Raw genomic sequence first — 19,769 nt, forward strand, 5'->3', positions numbered from 1 at the left:
CGGACCAGCCCACCACACGACCACTCCCAGCCTCGAAGAGCTGGCATCTCAGAATAACCTCCACACGCATGTGACCATGAAGCAGGTCCTTAACATGTCTGTCAGTGATGACGGATACTTACAGTGAGGGTGAGACCCCCCATATACAGTCTTACTATTGCCTTCATTTCCTTACATTAACACATTGGAAGAAGAGATGCAGAGCCAGTGTTGTTGTCTCATCATATAGAGGGTTGATTATTTACGCTCTCCAGATTGTTGGGTTGAACTGCTAAATGGATGTTTTTCTGTCAGTATGTTGACGACACAGCTGTGTGTTGGTAAGTTGGCGTCAGTCAGATTTAGTGTCTGAATCAACCACAACACTCTGATGCTCTTAGCCAAGTCACCCTCACCTCCGTGAGAGGATTACACACATTACATTTCTCTTTGCTATCACTAAATTCCGGAGAATACCTCCGTGGCGAGTTTACATAATAGCATCCAGATGGCACACAAGTGACTCAGTTATCTGACATTTGGCGTGGCATTTTGTTTCACATCACACTTCCAAACATCACATCTACATACAGCTCACAGGCGAGGCAAGAGAATGCTGAGCGGCCAAAATACACCTCCAACCCATTGCCAAGGTTACAGGAGCATTGATTTCTCACTATTTGCATTCTGTGTCTAACAACTGAACATCCACATCATGATATCCAGTCGGCTCTCTGTGGATGCTTCGTGTGAGGGAAGTCACTGATAGACTATAAATGATGCACATCTTTAGGAGAACCACAAGGCAGCAAAACAACATTTATAGACAAACAAACACATTCTTCATAGTATCTTCTTATAGAACTGATCAACTTCCAAATGTGACCTCTCAAATGCCAGACCAGCCAAAACCAACAGGATAACATGTTGCACAGGTCCACACGTCGTTTTTAACACATTTTGAACAACGTTCAAATCTGATGGTTCATGTGAGGGCTCACTGATTGGTTGATGGGTATAGAGCACTTATAGTCACGAGGAAGTCATATTATTGGAGCTACCTGCTAGAGAGCACCCTCCGCAACCATCATCCTGTGCACTTGACTAATCATAGCGTGAAATTAGGACTCATGACATAGTTGTGTAGCTGCTTCAGCATCTGTACACATGAAGTCTGCATCCAGCACACAGAACGCTGATAAAAGTCTGTTCTACATTTTATTCCTATTCCCAAGCCATTCTCTCAAATCTGAGGCACAATGTTTTACCGTGAGCTTCACATTTCTTGCTTTTATATTTGTATACTTATTAATTTAAGTTCATAAAACAAAACAACACTTCATGCACCAGATGTGAGTAAGCCTACCAAATGAGAACAACCCTTCCACTGCTATGAACATGCAGACTGTTCATAGATGTGGTGACAAAGACAGACCTCAACACACTGACAACACAGACGGAGAGGCACCATTTAATGGAACCCTAAAGGCTCAGCAGCACAACAATAAAGAGTGAAGAGTGGGTGTGGGGGGGCTAAAGTGACACAGACAGCATATAAGAATTCAATTCAGAAGAAAGAAGAAGAAAAGTATGAGAAAAAGAGGCTATGTTGGACCAGTGGGATGAAAAGAGGATAGAAACAGCAACACAGACCAAGGCAGCCCTCCAACCCTCCACCCCCACCCACACCGCCCACCCCTCATCTATCAGAGAGCCCTCCTCAGCTCTCTGCTCCACTCTCCTCACGTCATCCCTCTCTAAAACCAACAGCTCTGGGGGGGGGGGGGGTTGACAGGTTTGACACTCGCCCTTTAAACCTGCTCCACATCACTAGAGCAACATTGGGTAACACTTTATAATAACAACTGCACGCTGTGGAACATCAGTGAGTAAACACTTAATTCATCATTTATAAAACAATGTTCCACACTTCACCATTTGTATATGAAGTATTATATAATGCTTCACAGCGTGCAGTTATTATAAAGTGTTACCCAAAATGTAATTTGAAAGCTACTGTGTGGCATAGCACTGTGTGCTTGGCACTAAAGGTGTCAATGATATCAAATGAAATACTACTCGTGCATCAATACTTGCAAATATTAATTTGAATGTGCTATGAAAATAGAAAACAAGAATTTAGAAACTACTCAGCTCCAACATCAGACAAGACTGAAAACAGCCCAAAGGATTCTCAGCACCAAGTCATCAGCTTCTCATCTGATATGAAGTCTGAGGTTACCACTGCTCATCCAGAACTCATGGGCAGGTTAGTGATGATCCTCTGGTCATCACTCGGCCTTTTGTATTATATTTAGTAATCCATTGACTTGCCGTTTGTTTTAAGTCTAGATCATGTAGAAACAGATTTTATATATATGTGTGTGACGCCCAGGTTCTGTTCATTTCGTTGATGTTCAACATCACTATATTCTTTTGTAATGAGATCGTTGTTTCACAGTCTGTTCCCTAGCGCCTGAATCCAATTGGAGTGTTCATGTGAAAATATTGGTTGGTGCAACTTTTCCCATTTCTCAATTCTAATCGTGCATTGCATGGACTGCAGGGAGATGTAAAGCAAGTCCTGAATACAACAACAACAACAACCACATTCAGCTCTGACTCTCAGGATAGAGTTGTGTAGCTGCTTCACCATCTGTACACATGAAGTCTGCATCCAGCACACAGAACGCTACTAAATGTCTTTGTCGGTTAATCTACATCTCATGTCTGTAATGAGTGAGAACCAATTAACATGCGTTTGTAATGAGTTGAAATGAATAGCTCCACTGAACTACTCAGATATCATTATGCATTCATAGATAACTCCAATAATGAGTCACTAGAGCTGCAGAGTGCAATGCTCCTGTGTTCTTCGAATACATCCCAGTCCAGACTGTTTCTATCTCTATTGCCAGTAAGTATTGCTCTTCATCTCATAACTCTTAATCACCCCCAAGACACCAAAGGCCAAGTAGTTACTTGACATGTCGCTGCCTGCACCGCTTGACAAATGGGCCACGGCGGCCTCACAGGGATGAGGATGGGCCGGAGGTTGAGATGGACTTCATATGCAGTTCATTTTGAAGTGTGATAGACAGTGAACCCACCGTGGTCCATTGTGACCCTGTGTGTTAAAAGGCAATAACAGATCCTTTGTATTGAAGTAATGCTTCATGATGTTCCTACAGAGCCCGTCTGGGCTCTCTCACTACAGAGCTGAGCGGACTCTGAAAATCAAACAGTGGAACAGTATTTACATGGCATGCAACATCGTAGGAATATAACAAAAAGCCATTTCTTTCAACAGTTGAATGACATACCAACCGACTCCATTTGTGGACTGTTGAAAAGGAGACTTCCTTTGAGAGGAGGCGGATGACGAGGAAGAGGAGGAAGAGGAGGGTCCGTATATCTTAAGCAAGGATAAGCACAGATTTATCTGATGTCTCCTTAAAATAGAAGAAGTAACATCATCAAAACTGCCTTTATCCATGCCTTTATAGACCAGCCCTCCTCTCCACTGAGACGGACATTGTCGAAGACACCAGAGACGTGAGGACATTCATTTCAGTAAACACAGAAGAGCTTTAGTGAAACAGTTCAAAACATATATTTCAAAGAGCAGGGATTAGAACAGAGGAGTGACATGGGACCAGTTTGGGGTTAAGGTACAACACAATGAAAACAACAACAACAATGTGGGCCAGCTGCAAGGAACATCAAGAGGTACATAGTATCTTGTTTACCTTCAGTATGTCAGAGTTTGGTTAGTTTTTCATTAATTACTCGACTAATTCTACTCATATAATTGACTGGTTGGTTGAATCTAAACTCTAGTACAACTCTGAGCCCACATGGCCACATCATTGATGAGAACAGGACCAGATAGGGGTGCAACGGTCCATGCATATGCCCAGAATTGTGGTTTGATTCATTTTACTGTCAAATAAGCTTAAAACCATGTGGTTTGGTTTGAGTCCGTGGGGATGTGTCTGTGTGGCTGGTCCGCTAGACTCTGCCAGTTAACTTTTAACAGAAGTGAGTGTTAATTTAAGTTCCTCTCAGCAACACTGAGAGCTGGATCACACACACACTGTGTGGAGGTTGAGTGATATGTAGCCTAAACTGTTTGCAATGGCATTAGTCCATCAGGGCGACATGTTCCTGAACATGTGCAGTACTCCACTGTGCCTGCTCTTAAACCAGCACAAGCTCCATTCCGTCAGGACATGTCCTCTACCTGGCGTCACTCGACGGTCTACAACAACATGGCGTAGTGTCACTAACTCTCAACAAACAGTTCATCGACCTCACTGTGACATCGGGACAACAGCTGCCAGCTGCCGCTTGTCGTGTAGCTCTTGGTTAAACCCCGCTGTCGGTTCTACTTGTTGTGTTTGTGTGAATTCAACATGAGGTGATGTGTGTCACTTTACTCAGCGGCTTGAGAGGACTATCTCTGTACTTCACGGACCCAAGCGGAGCCGTGTAGGTTCTTCAGAAACCTGCAACGCTCGTCTTAAAAATTATTTTTTATTAAACCATCATGTGTGTGTACCGTTCCACCCCTAGAACCAGAGCACATAGAGCACACTGCACACAGAGCATCACACAGACAAGAGAGCTACATGGCAGGGAGGAAGTACACAGGTTAGGTACAGAGGTAGATAGAGGTGAATGAGAAGGCATGACAGGTTACACCACCACTATTAATCATCAACAGGCTCATAAGAGAAATGTAGAAATCATAAAGAAGTGGTTCGAGGCAACGTGGACCCTTTAACAAAGAACAGCCATCCCTACCATGGTGACTCTGGGAACGGACCGGCCCATGTGTTTCCCCTAGAAAACAGAACCAAGGGGTTATTTATTAGATTGTTTGAAATAAAACATAAACATACAATCACAGAGCAACCAGCAGTTATTGTATTTGCACTGAAAAGCAGGGACAGGATTACATGTAATCGTCAATACATGTGAAAATGGGAAATTATGACACTCAAATTTATTAGTCAAGTATTGCCCATGTTACAGTGACAGATATGTGGACACGGAGTGCAGAAGACTGCTGGGAACGAGATCAATGTTAGTGATCGGATATTGATTGTTACATCGTATCTCCCATCAACTACTGGTTGATGCACACACACACACACACCCCACACACACACACACACACACACACACGCACACACACACACACACAATGCCTCGAAGTGTGGGGTGAGTAAGAGGAGTTTTAATTTCAAGATAAAAAGATAGCATTGCAGTGGGAGGAGAGGACGATAAGAAGGAGGAGGGAGGGGTACAAAGTCACCGCTGCCCCCCCACCCTGACAGCGTCGGGCTCCAGCCATGCGGCACTTGGATCCATCACTTTCGATTTACCATCAGCGTCTCCTCGCCACGGCCTCCACCCAGCTACACAGTACAGGAATGTGTCCCCGGCTCTGACCTTAAACCCAGGGGCCACAGTGGCCTTTAGAGGTTGGAGTACATTCATGATAAGAGGTATGAGTGCTGCGGTAGATACACTGATGAGCATGAATTGCAGATTTTTCCACATGGGCATATTGATAGCAGAGGTTTACATGAAACCCCATGTGAGAGAAATAAGCAAACAGATCAATTCAATTCAATTCAGTTTATTTGTATAGCCCAATTTCACAAATTACAAATTTGTCTCGGAGTGCTTTACAATCTGTACACATAGACATCCCTGCCCCAAAACCTCACATCGGACCAGGAAAAACTCCCAAATAACCCTTCAGGGGGAAAAAAAGGGAAGAAACCTGCAGGAGAGCAACAGAGGAGGATCCCTTTCCAGGATGGACAGATGCAATAGATGTAATGTGTACAGAAGGACAGATCACATCTCTGTTGCCGAACGCTTTAGTACACATGACATCAGCAGCACAGGCTCTATCCACTCGAGCTCACACGGGTATCTTTGCAGCTTCTCATCTAAACAAGAATATATGTTGTGCTAGCGTATGCCCTTCACAAGAAGAAATAACACATGTGCTCTCACATAATCAAGAGTTGAATTCATACGCAACAAAACACACTTCTCACCTTCTCTTTGCAAAACGTTCACTGGTCTGCTGCTACACACTGATGTGAGCTCATCTAAGCAAACATTAGAGGAATAGAAACACATGTTTAAGCTATTGGAGTGAGGTTTTTTTCTTGTTCATACATCCATATTCCAGTCTTCTTCTTTTATATTATTTAACTGTCCTCTTCTTTTTAAATTTTTTTTTAAATATTTAATATTGCATTAACACTATATGTGTCATGTTTGCTGTGTGAGCATGTAGTATTATATTTATTTTCACATTGTGTTTACCTGTTATTCTATCTCTAGAACCCTTTGGTAGTATTGATTCATAGAAAGCCCTCATAGATTTATTGTGGTCACTTTGACCTCATGAGGCACCTTCGAGGAACAGAACGACCACGGACTTGAACACGACCCTTCATGTGCAGCAGCGCTACAGGAGATTCCTACACGATGACCTGCAGCATTATCTGAGGCAAAATCGTTTCGATAGCTTGATAAATACCTCTGAAATGAATATGGAGGCTGACATAATGTTTCCACCAGAGGACACTTCACTATCTATGATTCGTCCGTATGCCTGGTGGGGACAATGAGGACGATGCAGATGTCCTTCTGTAATGTGGCTGCTGATGACCCAGTGAACTCTCCAGGTTTATGGCTGCCATAAGCACTCAGCTTTAGTAGTGGCATTTCCTTTGCTTTGGTTGAGTCAATGCAGGTCATGCCTCTGTTGGTGATGCTGCTCCATGAGCTGCAGAGAGCTGCTGTGACTCACCGGAGGCAGACTGTGGGTCAACCCTGCCTTTGGCTGGCTACTTTGCACCGTTGCTGCATCCTGTGCTGCCAAGATGATTGTGATTGGTGTTCAGAAATACAAACAGCCCGGAGAGCTTCCCCCCTCTTGCAGAGTGACGATGTGTGCCAGAGCGCTGACACTGCGCTGTGGAGATCGGCCTGGAAACGGCAGACAACAAAAGACCAGATTTATCCATTTGGGGCCTGAATGTCCCCGCATGGTTATTTAGAACTGAAATGAGAGAAACCTGGATGCCCATGCAGTAGTTTTCCTGACTCAGCATGATGCTGTAAATGTATGATGTGTGCAGTACTTCAGTCAACAGAAACTTGACGGTTTAACAGTTCCCCAGGAAGATTCTGCATTTCCTGCTCAAGAAAACAAAGTCTCATTTCACAGCAGTCAGATACTAAGGAGAGGAGTAACATCCAAAGGTTTAAAACTGACTGTCAGTGCAGGGATGCCATTTTTAAAGATGAGAGCTTCAACTCATATTAGTGTAGTTGGCAGTTGAACTTTCTGGTGCAGCTCTATGAGGAGATAGGATAACCTTGTGTGGCAATGTGTAGAGGGGTCTGTGCACTGGGGCGACCTACTTGCCCACCATCAACCCTTAACAATGTTAGCTCAGATTTTCAGCCGATGGTAACTCGTTCTACCTGGGCTGCGCTGCATTTCCACTGGCCTTGACATGTGGGCAGGGCTATCTCCTGAAATCAATGGTCTGGACTCAGTCCACTAAAATGTCACGTGTAAGCCAAGGGAGGAGGATTTATTTACCATCTTCAAGAACCAAATTCGGGCAGAAAGAATGAGGGGAACACTTTGCTCTCTTGTAGGAATATGTGTGGTGAAACCTACCACTCAGATCGTTATTGAGCAGTATGCCGATGTCATTTACAAATCACCTGAAAGTAAATCTGTTTTTGCTCAGCCTAACAATCCTAGATGTGAGTTTTATTGATATTAATGGGCATTTTTGTTACGTTTAGGATACATGGTGGGAGAAGTGACTCCAGGGGCTGCTGCCATGCTGTAATGTATGTCTCAATAAAGCTAAATGCTTTTTTATGACTCGCATACTCTTGAATTTCAAATTAACACATAATGTAGCATATGCAATATCTCATAAACCATGTTTGCTAATGGTGCCGATGCATTCAGCTCCTGAGTGCGGCAGCTGAAACCGCATTCAAACAAAATGCTCATTAATTCATAGCCACCCATGTATCATTGTAATGTGCACTGAGCGTTCAGTGGAGTTGTTAGCTAACGTAACTGTGTTTGTGCCTTAGTGCTACACAACATCAGGAGAACCAAACCGGCACTTGTAATTAAAGGAGACTCCAAGTTTCTTACAGGTCGTGTCTTATGTTTGTCATTGTTTTGGAATAATTTCTCTTGGTAGTAAGTAATCAAGTTGAAAGAGATTTAATAATATGACGTATTTACTAAACAAGAAACAAAAAAGTGGTTAGAAAAATCGGTTTCTGCAGTTTTGAAATTTATATTGTTTGTTGTTTACGCATGCATACAATACGAGTGATCAGATAGTCATACAGTTATAATAAACTCCTGAATACAAACGTGTGTTGAAGAGATAACAAATGCTACTGGTTATCAATGACTTGATCTGCTCTACTTGACGTTATTTTTATGCAGATGACGTGAGGATTATATTATGATAGAGATAGAAAATCACAACTTATTATTTACCCTTTGGCTTTTAATTACAATAAAGAGTTCAAAGTTTTGATTCCCAAAATGTTCATTTCTTTCTCATCTGCCGCCACAGTTGTTGATTTCATTCAATCAACACCTCACTGAGCGGCGCCGCTCCGTTCTTGTCTTCATTAATCATGGAACATTAGCATATTAACAAATCAATCTGTACCTGTGGCAAAACACTGGGTGCAATAATAATGTAGCGTATTGAATGTGTGTTTCACCCCCTGACACTGACACACACACACACACACACACACACACACACACACACACACACACACACACACACACACACACACACACACACACACACACACACACACACACACACACACACACACACACACACACACACACACACACACACACACACACACACACACACACACAACCACAACCGCTCCCCTGCTGGGTGTGTTGGATTGCTATCAGTCCCTGAGAAAGCTGCTTACATAACCACGCTGCCAGCACCAGCCCACGCCGGCCTCCATATTAGATGATAGCATCTTAAATGGCTCTTTGACAATGTTGCATCTCACTTGCAGTATAGAAGACAGGGACACTTCTGAGTGTGCATGAGGGCTGTGTTTCTGCCTGTTTGCCTATAAATGAGTAAAAGAAGATGGTGTGTCATGAAAAACAGTAAAAGGAGGTGATTTTGTTTGGATTTTTAAACAGAAAAAAGCCGCAGCTGCTAGGAGTAGAAAATAGTTCAGATTAATGTGTTGAAGCAGTATTTTCAGGGGCTTCAACATAAATGTTAAATATGTATGTAAGTGGTTCAGGGATTGGGATTGTGAAGCATGAAAGCCGATCAAGATCTGATTAATAAAAGCAGAGGACAGAGTTGCCGGAGTTTAGCAGGCTTCTTGCATGGGAGAGAAAAAAGCTGTCTTCATTAACTCTCCATCCCCCGAGCTCAGATAGAGTGAGCAGGGGAAAGATTAAGAGAGAGAGAACAAGAGCAGAGATTCCATCAAGAAGGGGAGAGTCTTATTTCAGGGCTTCACACACTGGTGGATGATCAAAGTACAAAATGCTGTTTTAATTCCAAGAACCATATCTCTTTTCCTGTCCAGAAGCTCATTATGGAGAATAATGCTGCAGGACAGACGGCAGGAGAAGAAGAGCAGAAGAAGGGAGGAAGGAGGAAGGTGGCACACAGAGAACACGCCCACAATCCAGCCAGTCGGCGACAGTGAACGTGATGTCAGCCCACCTTCCTCCACCTGTGGTGTGCTGAATGGGCAACGGAGACGTTTGCTTCAACCCAAAAGCATTTCCCCAATGGAGGGCCAACCTTCAATAGAACATCTTGAAATGAACATTGTATAATAAGTTGAACCAGAAAGCTACATTGTTCATTGAATACACATGTAGTGGTGCAACGGATAAGAAAACAAATGGTTTGGGATCACCAATCAGATCAGCTAAAAAAAAGCTGAGCAAATATAACTTTATGATCATTGATGATCCATATTGGTAGATACAGATCCATTTGTTGTTTGTCTACAAGGCTCCAGACTCATTATATTTGGTCTGTCAGTATAAACCATAGGAAATTATAAATGGTATAGCAAATAAGTGTTTTCTTCTCATTAAAACACACAAATCAGATGATAAGGACATCAAATATTGTATTTGTATTATGAATCTGTCAGTTTAAGCACGGATTGGTTGTTTACAGTGTAATATTATTTGAGATCGGATTACTACAACTGGGATTTATTTGTGCAACCATGTGTTGTAGAATGACAATAAACAAACCTATTAAAGTCGTAAACCACCTCGTGGCTTAGCGGAGTGTCGCCACTAGGGGAGCTACAGCATGAAACGTGTCTACATTGAGACACATCACCCATCACCCATGTGGTCTTTGTGCAGTAAGTACAACAGTCTCCATGTTGCAGACGCCATGTTTGTTTACTCCTGTGGTCATAGCAACGCTCTGAACGCCGGGCCAGGTGTTAGCCTGGTTTGGGTTGGCAGCCCGAAGGTGTTGTTTCTCTCTCTGAACACGGAGCTTCTCTCCGAAGTGGTACATCTTAAAATGTTTCACCATGGAGGAGAAAAACTAAGCTGTTGGCAAAAGCCTGTTGAGGCTGAATGGGTTCAAATAAAGAGACGACTCTGCTCACTCGTTTAAATCTCGCAATATGTTGTCCGATGACTTCATGATAAAATCGTGGATAGCGCAGGAGTTGCTGTTCACCTGGTTAACGGTCGCTTGTTTCTGTCCCACATGTGTGGAACTAGTCTAAAAACTAGCTTATAGCACAGAACTGGGCAATACGAGTCAACTCTGTAATGAATATATCCATTTCTTCAATGTTTTTATGACACAGTTTGATGCCCCCAGCTGACTGAGGCCACAGCTTTCCCAATTAATGTCTGCTTGATATAAAAAGTCATACTCACCAATCGGGTAGACGAATGACCACAGGACGACACCTGATGTCATGTGTGCAGCAGCAACAACCATCGAGGCGTGACCGTCCTCCCCGTTCTGCCTCGCTTGTATTTTGTGTGCACATCCACAGACGTTACTTCTCCAGCTCCCCATTCAACAGCACAATCAGGCTCAGCAGGGGCTCCATCCCCCAGTCATCACAGACACTTCATCCTAAACTCATTAACAATGGAGCCGTAACAATAGTGTGCACAAAGCAGAAGGTGTGGGTGGACTGGCTTCACGCAGGAGAAAAAAAGAGAAACATCGTTGTGTTTTTCATCATCAACTGCCAGTCATTTGCTAAGATAAAGGCGTCTTAAGTCTGCATAGGGGACAGAAGCCCACAGTTGCAATTTAATTACCATTTTGCTGGAGTTTTACAAAAGAAACATAAGTAGCCTATGCAGTGTCATGGCTGTGGAGGATTGGCTTCATGAATAGAAATGTTTCCACAAAAGACAGAGTGAAGAGCTGAATTACAGCCCTGACATATTCATTGAAACATTCCGGTCTCCTCCAGCCTGCTGGTGGAAGAATCAAATGACAAAAGACTGGCTGCATATTAACCGGCATGCTGTGTAGCTACTGTGGGGAAATCGTGGTGATCTTTCACGCCCTCTAGGATTTTTTCTACCACTTGGATTAATTTTGGGTATTTTTTCAATTATCATAAATCGAAAAGTGAATTCTTTTGGCGCTTACAAATTTTAATACAATCTTCAGAGGCAGCTCATATTTCTGGATGTGACAGACAGGATATCCTGCTACAACGGCAGCACGAAGCACAAAAGCCGACTGTGCTTGACAAGGTGCGCCCAATCTGCTTCAGTTGCCAGTCAGAATCTGAATATTGATTGAGGTCATTTAATCCACATCGGTGCCTATTGATATGTCAATCATCCTGTTTAATCTAGGAGAGCCAATCAGGACACCGCTCCTTTCTGACGCGCTCTCATTGCTGTTGGCAGTGACTCATGGTAATGAGTTCACAAAGTCATTTAGATTTAGTGAGCAGCCACAGGCGACGGACTTCCTGCAGAGAATAGTGATGAATAGTCATGATCGCAGCAATTGTGATTAATTTAGCCAGCCAGATGGAGCCAAAGGGCGAGTCGTGTCGGGTAACCTGGGATGAGGTTCATGACACCATATTATAGGCAAGTTAATATTTCATCATGGATGAATCCCTCAGAGAAGTATAGATCCCTTTCTCTTTTTTCTATTGAACAATCTATTCCATATTCACTGGCAATAATAAGTACTGACCCGCCTCAGAGATTATCATATTTTTGCATAGATATCCGTGATGCCTAGATGATATGAATCCTAACACTTCAGTGATCCCCTGAATGGTCGTCTACGTTACCATCAGGTGTTAGTACTTAATGTTAGTGTTAGTGTTAGTACTTTAGCTTAATGCTAATTACCAAAAGCAGCACGTTACCAGAGGCTGAACGTGGTGAACCTGCTAAACATAAAAGTGTACGCATTGGCTGTGTGAAGAAGTTGGCATATTGATGTTCTTAGCACCTCAGTAGCCTCATAGAGCGGCGAGCATGGCTGTAGACTCTATTTCACATTTTCAACCAAAACAAACCTTAATTTGTAACAAAAACAGATGCATGATTTCATTATTTACCAATTTAAGATATGTAATCTCTTTAGAAGACTATTTAGTTTTAGAAGTCACATCATTATTAAAATGGGGATCACCTGTGTTGAGTATATTGACTGTACATAGGGCTTTATTTAGGAATGATGGAGAAGTCATTGAATGGATTTCAGAACGCACAGAATACAGAAATCCCCTCGTCCAGAAAAGGAATCGTAGAAATGGAAAGTGTTGGCTGTAAATCTACAGGATGTCCTTCAAAGCGAGTGGGCTTGAAGATGAGTGTGTGAGGACACCAGGAAACCGATGGCAACTCAAGATTGTCCTCTCAAGAAAAAACATCAATCATTTCAGCACAAAAACAAATTACGTGAAAGTGTCAAAGCCCTCTAGTGGCCGTAGGAGTCACTGTTACCGCAAGACCAAAAGCACAACCGTAACTACACTAATTGTTATTATCGCAACCATAAGACACCAATATTATAACAAATGCACACATTGAGCACATGATGAGCATGACAACGTCATAATGAGCTGTACATTTTTTAAATTCCATCTAACCTTCAAAACCGTGGCTCGCCCCATAGCAACAAGGGAGTAGAGGTAAAAACAGGTTTTGTGGAAATGTATTTATGTATTATTTCATCTAAAGCATCTGTCGAGCAATCGGTATTCTATGTGAGCACCTGAGATGTTGCAGCGGACGTCTGACGGAGCCTTCCTCCAATCTAATTAAGTAATAACCTCGCTGAGAGAAAACCAGAACGAGCAGAGGAAAATCTATAGAATTCGTTTCCAGAGATGCTGTAGCAATTTGTTTCAAAGTGACAAACATTGCATTCCTTAGATGTACAAAAACATAAATCATCATCTCTATTTGTTTTGGGTTGAAGGACCCCGTTTGACATTGTCGGTGGCACGTTTGTGCCACAGGAAGCTGTTTGTGTGCTGTACAATCCTTTCACTTGATGTTTTGGTTCAGTTTACTCCCAAACTTGCACATTTCAGGCTCCTTGCGTAAATATGTCTGTGCACCTGTTGAGACTACCAACATGCAGCATCGCGGAGAGGCACTAGACTCCTGTGGCTGGAGAGGAAACATTCCCTACTGTGTGAAATGACATGCACAACGTGCAAAATCAAAAGAGCAACACAAAGCGTCACAGATGTTTAAAGCAAAAAAGGGAATGTGTCCCGCTCCCCTTCATCATGCAACCGGCCAGAGGACGTGGAGACGCCCGCTTGTGGCTTCTGTTTGGGCAAACATATCAAACTCTCCTCCGACAAATAGATATTTGATGGTGGCAAGTGAGGCATTTATTTTTTCTGACACCATTACTCTGTTGATATCATGTGGGGAAACAAATTGAAAGATGACTGAAGTGGAAAATGACTGTTAGTAGGCCTACATTGTAATTCTGTATAAACTGGTGAAGCATTGTAATTATGCACCGGAGCTGAGCATGAAATGTTTACCCGGGGAAACATCTTCAAAAATGATCAACACGTACGTGTCAATGGATACAATACAGTGCGCTTTTATGGGCGAGTTTAATTATTACATTCTGCAGCTCCCTCTGCCTTTGACAAAGTGTCATATTTCACGTTGACATGCGTTTCAGTCAAATGAGAGCGAGTCAGGTTGATAGATGGAGGCTCTGTAGAGATGATGCATTTCCCCTGTGATTGCTTCCAGAACCATTACTCACAGCACAGTGATTAGGAGGCCGGCGGCTGACACCTTTGCTTGTGCTCGTCTCATAGGAGGGTCCGGTTACCTCTGCCACAACACTGATCTCTGATTGCTGGGCTCAATCAATGGGCCAGAATAATGGATTATGCACACCACTATCAATCAGTCGATCAGGGGAAGGAAGTGGTGAAGGACGGAGAGCAGCCGTGCTATTTATGGTAAAGGCTGCAGGACTTTTGGAAATATTCACTCACATTCTGTGATGTCATTGTTTTACCTGTCTAAGGCCTTTTGGGAGGAATCTGTCTGAGATGACCTTGACTAGCCTCTCTTCACCCTATATAGCTGGAGACTCGAATGGCTTATAATTAAAACATAAATAAAGACAGGAAATAAAATAATACACACAATAGATAGGTGTGCACGTTTGTGTTTTTAAGTGCAATGAGGTGGAGGCAGTGAGGATAACTTAACAAAAACTCACAATTTATAAAAATTATTCAAATACCAGCATCAAAAAAGCCATCACTCCTCTCCTGATACTGCAGCTCTCATTTTTTTGTACATCCTAATTGTTGGATGGTGGAGTTACATGGTAGTGTAAAAGATCAGTCAAATAGAATCGTCTAATTGAATTATAACAAATTATAGTACATTAGTGATGCCCTGTTCAATGATTGGGGGGAGTTAGTTCAAAGAACACTTACATAAGACCTGTTTTTTAAATAAATATTATATATATTTTGCAATGCAAATGTGTGGCCTATAAAATTAAAATGTACTTCTCTTAAGTAAATGAAAAAAATGTATCAATTAGACTTGTTCAAATAGAGTCCAAGATGGCAGCCTGGGGTTATTGCATTGGACAAGGCAGAACTGGGCTGAGCCCTTGGTCGGTCCCTTTGCTCTGTTGGCTCAACCAGAACAACCTATCTAGACATGATCACGTGAGCCGGGTGCATTAATTCCTCTGTGTCACAACAACACACACTGTGGCTTATGAACTCATCTTTTCAGGCCCTTCATTAAAAGCAGGATAGTTTAACATCAGCACACTATAGAGCCACCAGGGTGTCGGTAAGTCAGTAATAGCTAAAAGGCTAATGAGCTAGCTCAAAGGCTTGACATCAATGAGCTGCCACACTGTAGAAATCATCGTCTATAAACACTTTCCATCTTTTACTGTATTTCCCGGAGGGCATCGTGGCAGCTGCGAGGCTAATTCCTCCTGGTACAATGTAATACCGTCATGCTTCCCTAGATTGCTTTGTCTGCCAGATAAACCCCTCTGATCGAGAGAGAGATGGAGGACAACAATGAAAAGTCAGCGGGAGTTCGGGACAAAATCTGCTGGACCTCCACACGCTGCTCAGGTGCTCCGAGGTCAATCTTGGGATAATTCAGTTTAACTTCTGGCGAGCAAATATTGACTCACTCTCTTGCAAACATTTAATTTTCTTGGAGCAGCGGAATCCGGATGATGAAAGGACCAAACACTAATTACCGGGGATTACAAATTAAAACAATCCTGATGTCGCTGGTCCGGCTGCACATACGATGCTCTGAGTAGACAAATCAATGCTACATCAAGGAAATAGAAGCAGTTTAGTGAAGGGAGGAACTGTGTGGTTTAAAATGGACAGAACCTACAGCATGGAGCCTCAGTAGACTGTGTATGACCAGGACTGAAAAGGCTCCTTCAGGTCCAACAGCAGTCCTAGTGTTTATGTGGACAACGATCACAACATCACACATCAGTGTCACGTTGCTGCTGTCTGCCTGCATTGTTTGGCCACAATCAGCTGACCATTGTAATTAAAAGACAGAGCAAGCCAACATGGGCGTGGGTAGTGGAGCGCTGCAGCGTGGACACAGGAACATTCTTACACTCACACCTCTTAGCTGTCAGCCGTTGCGGTCCATTGCACCTGAAGGAGCCAATTCTCTCTGCAGGGTCTTTCTGTGCTTTTCCACTATCAACTAACTGGGAGAAAACACTGGCTGAATTCCCACATTAGTACATTAGTCTTTTATTTTAAGTTTCTACCTAACTGGGGTAATTAAATCTAATGGAGGACCTAAGTGCCCTTAAGTGAACGGAGCCCCGTGGTGTCTGAACACTAGCTGGAAGGATCTTTTTAATTCTGGCTGATTGGTGTATGTTGACAGTGGATGTGACGCTGCAGCCATGTTAAAGCAGAGTAGGAACAAGTTTTAGAATATATAAAGCGTGATGGTATTCTATTGCTGCTAATGGCAGTTCAGTGAAGCTTTGATGTAAATATAGTGCTTCAGTATCCGATGCTCTAGAGCAGCGGTCCCCAACCTTTTTTGAGCCACGGACCGGTTCCGTGTCAGAAATTATTTTCACGGACCGGCAATATAAATGACGTAATAAATATGACGTCATACAATTATACGAAGGGCATAAAGTGCCAAAACTACAACTCATCATTACACCGAATTAGTGTGAGCCGTGCTTGTTTACCTGCAACGAGCCGCCAATGGAGACGGCGACACAGACGTGTGTTTGGTCCGCTGCTCCTAACCGAGTTCTGGTCGCTGTCATTAGAACACCGGCAGAGTTGTTGTGTGAAATGTCCCTTAAGGCCACCGTCATTTGCATCTCCAACACATTTTCTTCTAGCTCGGACGGGCTCGATTCACCGGGTGGGTTTGTTTACAAATGGGTTGCAGGTCGGGTCTTTTGTGGTTGGAGTACCGCTCAAACTCTTTTAAAAGCCTCTTCCACCCGGTCAACGTCTGAAACATGTAGAATATTCCGCTGTTCACTCGCCCACACAGCAGCGACTTTATCGGCCAACTTGAAAACAGTTGTCATTTCCCTGAAGTGACAGAATTCATTGAGCAGGTTGAATATGTTTTAAGATTCTTTGTCACTGAAATGTGCCGCCAGCAGAGGGTTCGGCGCGTGAGACTCGCCTGCAGTGATAAACCCGAACTTTAAGACTCCTGAACGCGGCTCAGACGTACACATGGGTATATCCGGTCCTTTTTCAAAATAATATATTTTTCCGACTGATTACAAAAAAAAAATTTTACAACTTTATTTATTCACTTTTTTTCCGCGGCCCGGTTCCAACCAAGCCGCGGACCGGTACCGGGCCGCGGCCCGCGGGTTGGGGACCCCTGCTCTAGAGAGCTCCATCTGAACACTGACCATGACATTGCGGTCCCAGGCTGGAGCTTCGGAGACGTCCCTGTTTTTTACTGTCAGCATTCCTGGAGGAGCTGGAGTTGTGTGTCAAAATAAACCAGAGCAGCAAGTTCACAATATCTCCAAAGAAAAAAAGGGAGCGTGTGACTGAGAGCATCTCCACACTGAATATTTTCTGTTTCATGCCGGCGTATGAATGTTTCAATTCTGCCATATGTGCCTGAGGGGGGTTCTCCGAGCTCTTCCTCTTTCTTCCTCCAGCACCACTCCTGTCATCCCTTTTCTCCACTGTCTGAGTGTCTCAGCTGAACTCCTAACTCCCCATGGCTCCTGTTAGCTCTGCTAAATGTGAAGTAATTAAGACGCAGAAAACTCCTCCAGTCAGTTGGGAGGAGGAGTGAAAAGCTCCTATCATGCTGTTAATTTTGCCTGATTTGAAAGGGCTTCAAGGGTGTGCCAATTACTGTGTGCATATTCTATAGGCAGTGGCATGTGACATGCATGGCAGTGCAGGAGTCTGGGAGAAAGAAAAGCTGCTTTGCATCTTAATGAAGTCCGTCCTCTGCCACAAACCTGGCCACTACATACGTTACAGTTGGATATTGACCTTTTTACTAAAGATCCAGTCATGATGTCTATATCTTAATAAATCTAAGATATCAGCCGTCATGTTGTTCTGATAAGATTAAGTTTTTTCCCTGACAATAGCTTCTTTTAAACGGTTACTGATACACTGTGTAATACATGGGCTTTAACACTGGTATGGTCCTTTATTTATTAACTCATGACTAAAATGATTGTGTCAGACATACCAGAGCTGTTCCGGTTGATTCATAATGCAGCAGAGTGAGTGACTGGTTTTCACAACTGTATCATATTCCCTCCTGCATGCCTCACTCAGCATGTGGTGAACAGGCTGGCTCCATCTATGTGAGAACACCTCCCTTCAACCGACACTCTCCTTTCCCCAACCCCTTATGGCCTCGAGGGAAACTTCATTATTTATCGCTATTGAAGGGGCCTTTCAATTATAATAGCTCAGCCCCCTGTCTATTAGCCCACAGTATGGGAGTGCAGATTGAATGCTGGTGGCCTCTATGAGCGATAACTCAAGCAACCTGCCATGGGAAAAGTTCACAGAACCTACATCGAGATAATATGGAGACACTGTGGCACTGTGGTGGGAGAGGAACACTGTGGAGGGGAAGCCAGTGCCAGCAGAGAGACAGAACACATGGCTCCTGTTGGTCTCTTCAACCAGCAGTGTGAAATAGATGGAAAACACCACCTGCTTTGTAGAGGCAGCGGGACACGTTGATGAATTCATTACAGAGATAATAAAAAGGTATGTTTAAAAGTTTTGTCGTCCGGATTCAGGATTATCACAGGATTCAATTTACTGACATGGTTTGTCAGGGTTTACCATGTGTGAATGTGAACTGGGCCAATAGTGGGGGTGGTCAAGGAGCATTGATAATGATGAGTTATTATCAGAAGACATTTTTATGTGAAGAGTTGGAGTCAACATTACAAGCATTACCTCTGCCCCAACAGACTCACCACTAACTCCTAACATTTGGCCAGAATCGATAACAAAAACAAGAAAAGCTGACGGTGCAAATTTACAAACATCCTGAAGCCCACGCTCCATACATTATAATGTGATCCCGCCCATGCATCATTATTTTTACAATCATAGCTTGTGAACTGAAAGTCTACATTAAAATTATACATAGAATACAAAATCCCCCTTACACAACAAAAGGCAATCATTCCATTTGTTTCCCCACACAATGGCCTCTGGGTGGAGGGGGTGGATGGAGGGAAAAGCGACCAAGTTATCTGCATTTTTCAGTCTTCGTTTCTGCCTCTGTGTTATGAATAATAGATTACAGATGAGAGTTTGCCTTGCAGGGAGGTGAGTATTCAGCTGCTCGAGGTCAGCGCTGCAAAGCCACCACCAGCCTTCACCAAGCCTTTTTCAAACACTGGGAACAAGTATCCTCAAAATGCCCTTAGCAGAACTATATTTATATCAGCTGTTTTGTCTCTCAAAGCAACTCTGTGAAGGACACGGCTGCTCAAAACACAATGTCATGCTTTTCAATATGCTGAACTGTTTGTGGTGCTTCTCTTCTTTAAAATGCCCTCCTATTCTGGCCCTTATGCTCTCTATGTGGGATTCTCAGCTGGTGGGGGGGCGATGGCTGATGACCAGGTTAGAGCGACTCTGAGAAAACACAAATCCAAATAACTGCCAATAAA

The 19,769-nt window shown here is 43.2% G+C and overlaps 1 protein-coding gene across 3 annotated transcripts in view; it reads right to left on the reverse strand.

The window, feature by feature from the left end:
- The window catches only part of LOC130204049 (protein shisa-6-like), a 55,137-nt gene that overhangs the window by 14,755 nt on the left and 20,613 nt on the right, over positions 1 to 19,769 (reverse strand). For all 3 annotated transcript variants that reach the window (XM_056430538.1, XM_056430537.1, XM_056430539.1), the window contains exon 4: positions 4,786 to 4,824. In XM_056430538.1, the coding sequence (XP_056286513.1) occupies positions 4,786 to 4,824 (39 nt within the window). The remainder of the gene's footprint in view (positions 1 to 4,785; positions 4,825 to 19,769) is intronic.

This window comes from Pseudoliparis swirei, chromosome 13 (genome assembly GCF_029220125.1).
Source record: "Pseudoliparis swirei isolate HS2019 ecotype Mariana Trench chromosome 13, NWPU_hadal_v1, whole genome shotgun sequence".
Taxonomy (NCBI): domain Eukaryota; kingdom Metazoa; phylum Chordata; class Actinopteri; order Perciformes; family Liparidae; genus Pseudoliparis; species Pseudoliparis swirei.